Source organism: Vicia villosa, unplaced genomic scaffold (assembly GCF_029867415.1).
Source record: "Vicia villosa cultivar HV-30 ecotype Madison, WI unplaced genomic scaffold, Vvil1.0 ctg.001512F_1_1, whole genome shotgun sequence".
Classification (NCBI taxonomy): domain Eukaryota; kingdom Viridiplantae; phylum Streptophyta; class Magnoliopsida; order Fabales; family Fabaceae; genus Vicia; species Vicia villosa.
Genome location: NW_026705645.1, coordinates 447493 through 455396, shown reverse-complemented (window position 1 = coordinate 455396; position 7904 = coordinate 447493). Strand labels below are relative to the sequence as shown.

General features: G+C 33.3%; 1 protein-coding gene across 2 annotated transcripts; it reads left to right on the top strand.

Moving 5' to 3' along the window:
* The first annotated feature begins 568 nt into the window (after nucleotides 1–568).
* LOC131635584 (ras-related protein RABF1) lies at nucleotides 569–6200 on the top strand. 2 transcript variants are annotated; one of them, XM_058906219.1, is made up of 9 exons: nucleotides 569–856; nucleotides 1080–1156; nucleotides 2347–2430; nucleotides 2582–2676; nucleotides 2811–2916; nucleotides 3005–3094; nucleotides 3186–3272; nucleotides 3823–3932; nucleotides 5880–6200. In XM_058906219.1, the coding sequence occupies exons 1-8, from the start codon at nucleotides 832–834 to the stop codon at nucleotides 3874–3876; spliced, it is 618 nt and encodes a 205-aa protein (XP_058762202.1). In that variant the 5' UTR covers nucleotides 569–831; the 3' UTR covers nucleotides 3877–3932; nucleotides 5880–6200. The 2 variants fall into 2 exon arrangements, with proteins under 2 accessions (XP_058762202.1, XP_058762203.1); XM_058906220.1 differs by lacking the exon at nucleotides 3823–3932 and having other exon boundaries at nucleotides 571–856.
* The last annotated feature ends 1704 nt before the right edge of the window (nucleotides 6201–7904 follow it).

Sequence of the window (7904 nt, the reverse complement as noted above, 5' to 3'; positions counted from 1 at the left end):
CCAATTAGAATTTTTTTATAATTTTCCAAAGCACTTTATTTCAAGAAAATTATAAGTCAAATAAATGTGTTTTTACTTTTCTTAATAAGCGTGATTTTGTTTTTTTCTCTTATAATTTGGGACGGAGGGAGTATATTTAATAATTATTTAATTTTATACAGTTTTAGTAATGGAATTTTCCATTTCTTTTAAGAAATGGAGAGGATCCATACCGTGGTTAATCAGACCTAACTTTAAAATATCTTTACACTCTCTTGACATTTTAATTAAAGAAATTAACTGATATGTATTGTTAATGCAAATTTTTTTACTCAATCAATGCATTACAATCACTCCTATATAACACTTACTTTAAATGTGTTTAAAACAAAAGTCAAAGAGAGTTAAAAAAATCTGACGATTATAAACTGTTCTATATCATTTGTGAAAATCAATTAAATTCAAATGAGAATTTTTTTTACTTGTAAATAAAATAAAATATACTCATTAAATGTAACCAAAATAAATATAATCATTAATCATGTGACATGTAAAGAAGGAGTAGAAAATATTTATAAATTACAAAGCAAATATTTTATTCTTTTTTTAAATTTTACGAGAAGTGGAATCCTCGTCCTCACGGAAAGCACGATATACGACTCTAATTCATTCAATTCAATCCAAGCATCCATCCATTCCCGAACCCTCAATTTTCCCAGATATCGTGAATCCTTGTCACGACACCAATTTCTCTCACAACCAACCAACAACAACAACAAAAAGTTTCCAATTTTTCATATCAGTGGTGTGTTGTGTTGTGGAGCATCACCCATCATCCCTTATTCTCTCGCCATGGGTTGTGGCTCCTCTTTTCCAGGTAATCATCAATTTCTACTCATCTTCTTTTGGTAAAATTTTGAACTTTTGTTGACATTCTTGTCTATTAACCTGCAGCTGAAAAGGGGTTGGGAAAAATTGTAATTTTTTTAGGTTTTGATATGTGATTTTGGGTTTGTATTCAATGGGTTTAGTCAATTGGAATTAATTATTGAGTTTAGGGTTTGGTGGGGTTTTGGGTTAATTTGATTTTGTGTTTTCAGATAGGGACGCAGGGCAGCTAGGTCGACCCAATTCAGAGAATGGTGGAGGACAGGATGCTAAGAATCTTCGTGTCAAGGTATTTTATGCTAAATTCTTTAATTTTTGAAAACCAATTTTTTGTTTTTGTTGTTGTTGTTATACCTGTCTTCGACGTGGTTTTATTTTTCTAACATGGTTTGATGGGGTTATTGTTGTTCTTGATACATCAGACTTTATAAATTAAGTGTAAGTCTAGCAAAGATGAGGATGTTGCGTTGGATGTGTGGTAAGATTAGACATGATAGGATTAAAAATGAAAATATTAGAGCGAGTGTTGGAGTAGCACCTGTAGTAGAGAAGATGGTAGAAAATAGACTTAAGTGGTTTGGGTATTTAGAGAGAAGACATGTAGATTTCGTGGTAAGGAGGAAAGTAAATCAGATGGAGTGAAGTCAACTAATTAGAGGTAGAGGAAGATCTAGAAAAATTAAAAGAGAAGTTATTAAGAAAGATCTCGAGATTAATGATTTGGATGGAAGGATGGTCCTGTATAGAATATTATGACAAAAGTTGATCCATGTACCCGACCCCTCTTAGTGGGGTAAGGCTTGATTGTTGTTGTTGTTGTTAACTGAGGAAGTTAGTATTGTTTGTTGTAGGATGTGTCTAATAGTACTTTTTGTTGCAAATGGTTCATTATGGATTTTGGCTTCACTTTACCTCAATTTTTTTTCATGATTGTGATTCTTTGGTGAACTACATTGGATTGGTGTTTTGTTGAATAGCTTTGTGCAAATCTGGTTTCAAACAGTTTCTTAATACTTCAGATTTTATATTTATATAGTAAATAGTAACTAGTTCCGTTTTTGCTTGGATTGAGTAACTGTTTTCTTAAAAGAAAAAGACAACAGAAATAGTACGATTTAATTAAAGTAAGCTGTGAAAGTTTAAAGCACCGTTTAACTATATTTTTTGTTCCTTTGGAATGAAGTGAATTATTTAGTACATTTATTTTCTTTTCTGTAAACTGTCCTATAAGGTCTGCTATAATACTATCTTTGGTTTGAAGAACAATTTGTTGAAGTGTTTATGGAAACCAATAAGAGTGTAAATTGAAATATACCACACATATTTCTGCTCACTGTGCTGTTTTTGACTTGGCATGTCTTTGAAAAACGAAGGGATTTAATTGAAGTTATTAATAAAAAGTTATTTCACACCCCAAATACTTCTCTGTTTAATCTTTATAGGACTTAATAACTAACCTTTAAATGTCACTGAACACAGCTTGTCCTCTTAGGTGATTCTGGTGTTGGTAAGAGTTGTATCGTTCTGCGATTTGTCCGTGGTCAGTTTGATCCAACATCCAAGGTAAGAATATGTTGCTTTGATTTGATCACTTTGTATTTTCAATGTAAATTTTTCCAATATGGAATATGCTATGAAGTAAAAAATTTGTTTACTAGATATGGTAATTATTCCGTGTTAGAGTTCTTATAATTTTTAGACTTTGTAATGTAAGGTAACTGTTGGAGCATCTTTCTTGTCACAAACAATTGCTCTTCAAGACTCCACAACAGTCAAGTTTGAAATATGGGATACCGCTGGTCAAGAGAGGTAACTTTCATTTATCTTTCCCGTTTTGCACATGATTCACTGTATATTTTGATTCTCATAAGTATTCCCTCTTTTCTTATTTCAACAAGATGTACATTCTGAAAAAAAATTTGGTTGCTGATTATCTGTTTCAGGTATGCGGCACTTGCACCACTGTATTATCGTGGTGCAGCGGTGGCAGTTATTGTCTATGATATAACAAGCCCGGAATCTTTCACCAAAGCACAGTACTGGGTTAAGGTATACATGCAGTTGTTTCTATATTGTCATTTATACATATTCTTTCAGTTTTGTTTTAGTAGCTGAAATATATGTTAAAAATATTTAGGAGCTACAAAAACATGGAAGCCCTGATATAGTGATGGCATTGGTTGGTAATAAAGCTGATCTTCACGAGAAGCGAGAAGTGGCTGTTCAGGTAGTACAACAACCCTAAATAATATAACTATGTAGTAAACAAAGCAATGTCTTGTATTCCTTATATAGCTTTATTTTTTGTTCACGTGAAGGATGGCATGGACTATTCAGAAAAGAACGGAATGTTTTTTATAGAGACATCTGCAAAGACTGCGGATAATATCAATGAACTGTTTGAGGTACCTTTGATATTTGCATTCTGTCAGTTATTTAGTTTAATTTAATCATAGATTTTGTATTTGGAGAGAATACAAAATAATAGAAAACTAACATTAACATAACTACTAACATACTAACATTTGCCTATCAATAAAAGAAAATAATTGGTTATTCTGATTGTTATGGAAGTTAGGAACAGACGTTGAGCACATCTTACTCTAACTACAAGTGTTTTGAACCATGTTAAACTAAATATCTATGAATCACAGTTATATATATGATAAAAGTATCATAAAAATGATGTGGTAAATTGTAATCAATGTTTTTGATTAAGTATAAAGTGCATAAAACGATATGCTCCGGTTTGAATGCTGATCATGGTATGGCGCTTGGTTTGTTTAACCGTAAGCTCTAAACACTGGCTACAAGAAGCTTACATCAAAACATGCTCATGTTTTAGGAACTGTTGGAATACTGTTTGATATTGACTTGCAGATCTTTGGGACTTCTCGGAGGCCACCGTGCCAGTAGTAAATTTTCAGTTTTAACTCTGGTCTTTGGTCTTCTTAGGACTTTGTTGACTATGCTACTAGCAGGCTTCCCTGTGATGTTCTTGCTGCATGAAGATAATTGTAGCAAGCTCATTACCTATTGGAGGAGCTAAACATGATCTTGTATAGGTATCCATCCTACAAAATCCCGAAAAATTGAATCTTTTTACAAACAAAAGTAACATGGTTTTGAATGCATGAGGATGTAGGGGGCTTATAACCAATAAGGCTATGTTTGGGAGTTTGGAGGGGAAGGGAAGGGAGGGCTTCGAAAATTGATTTTTTTTTTTTTAAATATAGAGATTTTTAACATTTTTTTTAAAAAAGATTTTGTTTAGAATGATAAAATAATGTTTATCATGAATGTATATTTACTTTTTGAAATACTATAACAACAAAAATTATATTTGAACATTTTGTCTAAGCCCTCCAAAACCCTCTTTTAATATAAATTGAGTTCCCCCAAATTAGGGGGTTTTTGGTGTTATGAAGAAAATCAAACCCTCCAAACTAAAATCTTTCTATTCTTTTCCCCCAATCCTTCCTATTTTTCAAAGCACTCCCCTCCCTTCCCCTCCAAACTTCCAAACATAGCCTAAGGGTCTGTCTGGGAGATGGGTTTTGGACGGCTAAGTCTTATTTTAATATCTATATTTGAAGTTTAAAAAAAAATATATGAAAAGAACAAATACATAGTTTAGCTTATTTAATTTAGAAAAAAAAAAAAACCCTCCCTTCCCCTTCCAAAATCTCCCTCCCAAAGATGCCCTAAATAATATTTTAGGCCAGGAAAAAACACAATTTTTATAGAGCAATCCGCTCAAGAATCGCTCTACCTTTAGTTGCCTGCTGCATATGCATCGAGGATACAGAAGAAAACTCGATTTTGCTATGAAAATAACACTGCTCTGTTATTAAGAAATTAGCTGCAAATTAGTTAAGGACAAAAAATAAGTTCCTTACATCCTTGCCAATGTTGCCATCAAGTTTTCAAATCAAATCATGATATACTCCCTCCGTCTCAATTTATAAGGAAAAGAAAATTATTTTTCTTTTCCCAAATTATAAGCAAAGAAAATCAACGTTTATTCTATTCCAAGATGAAAATAAATGCAAATTGCATTTATTTTACTCTCTCTTTCACTTTCTCCATAATCAATAGTTAATTAAAATTGTTTTTACATCTTTCTATTAAACTTATTCTAAGGAAAACACAGAAGTCATTCTCGAAATTATGTTTTGGTATCTTAATAAGTGTGATTTTAATATTTTTTGCTTATAAATTGGGAATAAGGGAGTATATATATATATGCAACATAGAACATCCTTTGTCAATGCCAAGAATATATTGCTGAATCATAAAAAATCCACACATCTATTATTGTTGAGATCCGAGATTCTCTAGAGTTTATCTATGAATGGTTGAACATACTGTGCATGACAGAGAACGAGAATAGACAAGGCTGGGTACTTGCAAGGTTGCTCAAATGCTCAAGTTAGTGCTTGGTAGTTGGTTTGATCTAGCCGTAGAGTATAGAACAATGCGTGTTCTCAAGGCAGTGCGAATCTTCTCTTTATACAGATGTTTGATGCAGGTCAGAGAGATCCTGGAAAAATGATAAGAATTGGGTAATGAGTGTGAGAATGTCTACACCAATACCAACAATCAGATCTGGCCCCAAAGTTGGCTCCAGTCCACACATCCAGACCCAATCGAGTATGATACGGGTGGAACCATCAATGCCGGTGTTTGATTTGAAACTTGATGGAAACTGGAATATAAGGAGTTGATGATTTGATGCAATTCAAAAATTGCAGATTTTTTTGCAGCTTGTTTAACTCTGTGGTAGGGGACTGTAGGCTAACATATAGGCAAAGTGACCAAAAATTCATTGGCAATGCTTTGTGTGCTATAGTAACTTCATATTTAATTGCTATTCATGTCACCATTTTTTATTTTGTCAACTAGCTTACTCAATATCTTGAATCTTCCATATTACTGATATTTTTGATAGGCAGTGTTTATAGTTTGAACATTGCCATTAGGCATAAAGATTAACATGTTGATATTGACAGGAAATTGCGAAAAGACTGCCTCGCCCAGCAATTACTTGATGTGCACAGAATGCAGCTCTCTAAAGGATATGCATTTGCTTTTGATCCTTTAAAATTGTAATGTACTAGTACGCAGTTATGTTTATGTATATGTTAATTAGATTGTATCTCCGGTGATTATCAACACCATGTCATAGATGATATGAATATTCCTTAGGCTATGCTTTTAGACTTCAAGTATATGATTTCATTTTCAATTTGGGATGCCATGTCAGACACACGATGCTTTGTGAGAATTTATTGAATTACTAATGTGACATATTTTTCATATATTTTAAGAAATAGGGCAGAGAAAATGAAATTGTGTGGCTTCCATTACTTTTTCTAGTCTCTCCTAAAATGAGAAGAAAGATAAACAATTTTTTTTTTTACTTTATTTCATACTTGTCCTTGCATCCTCTTAATGAAGTTAAATATATAATAGGTCTTTGTATGGTGACCTATATGAAACAATCTATCTTCATGAAGCAATTTGAAGGGTATGAAAAATAAGCAAGGAGGATTATGTGTGCAAATTGAATAGGTCTTTGTATGGCCTAAAATAATCTCCTCGACAATGGAATAGGAGATTCGACAAGTTCATGACACACATAGGTTTCACTAGAAGTCAGCTCGACCATTGTTTATTCAGATTTCAACCTGGAAGTTCATTTGTTATTTTGTTGCTTTATGTGGATGATATTCTCATAGCAAGAGACATACATATGGAAGATTCCCGATAAGTTTGGTATGTCAAATTCAAAGCCTGTTGTGACTTCGATAAATCCTCAATTCAAGTTTAGTATAACTCAGTGTCTCAATAATGAGGTCGAAAGAACATATATGAATAGCATATCATATGCTAACATAGTAGGTTCTTTGATGTATGATATGGTCTGTATTATGCTAGACATAATATATGCAGTAAGTCTTATAAGTAGGTATATGGCCAATTCTAGAAAGACGCGCTGACAAGCATTGAAGTGGATTCTAAGGTACATAAATGTGTCTCTGAGCAGAACCCTAATTTATGATGGAGCCTGTGGTGATGATAGCAAAGTAGAAATTGAAGGATTTGTCGACTCTGATTATGCATGCTGTAAGAATTCCAGAAAATCTATCTCTAGATATGTTTTCACTTATATTTTGTATAACAATCAGTTGGAAAGAGACACTTCAGAAGATTGTTGTTTTATCAACCATCAAAGTGGAATATATTTCCCTAACTGAAGTTGTGAAAGAAGCATTGTGACTTGAAGGTTTTGCTAAGGAGTTGGAACTTCAAGGTCAGGCAATCATTATTAAATGTGACAACCAAAGTGCAATGCACCTGTCGAAGGATTCAGACTATCATGAGCGAATCAAGCACATTGATGTGATGTTGCATTTCGTCAGAGAGAGAATCAAGCACGGAGAAGTCCAAATGTTGAAGGTTTCAATTGAAGACAATGATGCTGATATGATCACCAAGACATTGCCAAGTCGTAAGTTTTTTCACTGTCTGTAGTTGATAAAGCTGCATGAAGAAACTAGTTTGTTTCCTTGATGTTGTAGATTTTGTTCCAAGGTGGAGATTTGTGGTAATTGGATCGAACTTTAGTCTCGTTAATGTCGATAATGGTTGGTTCGACAGAATTCAAATTCTTGCATACTGTAGTCGAAGTCCGTTCAAGCATGCAGTTGTCGAAATATGCTATGTTGTTAGCATGTCGAATTGAGCCAATTTGTTAGCCCAATTGCTTAAGTTAGCTAATGGTCTATATATAGACTGGTTCTCTCAAATTGTTGAGAGGGTACTGGTTGTTGTATTTCACTTGTAATCTTTTAACTCTAATTGAGAAAGTGAATAGTAAAACTGTGAGATATCGAATCGAACTCTAGTAGGGTCAAAGGGTAGCTTCTTGGTTCGACAATTTGATAGGAAATTAGCATGTCGTCGAAGTCTGTTCACATGATATAGTTGAAATATGCGAGGATTGTTAGCATGTCGAACTGAGCCTGTTTGTT

Excerpts from the sequence above, each read along its gene's own strand:
- LOC131635584 (XM_058906219.1), top strand. The coding sequence starts at position 832 with ATGGGTTGTGGCTCCTCTTTTCCAG. Across the intron at positions 3,095-3,185 it reads AGCGAGAAGTGGCTGTTCAG|GATGGCATGGACTATTCAGA; the intron begins GTAGTACAACAA and ends GTTCACGTGAAG. Across the intron at positions 3,273-3,822 it reads ATATCAATGAACTGTTTGAG|GACTTTGTTGACTATGCTAC; the intron begins GTACCTTTGATA and ends TGGTCTTCTTAG.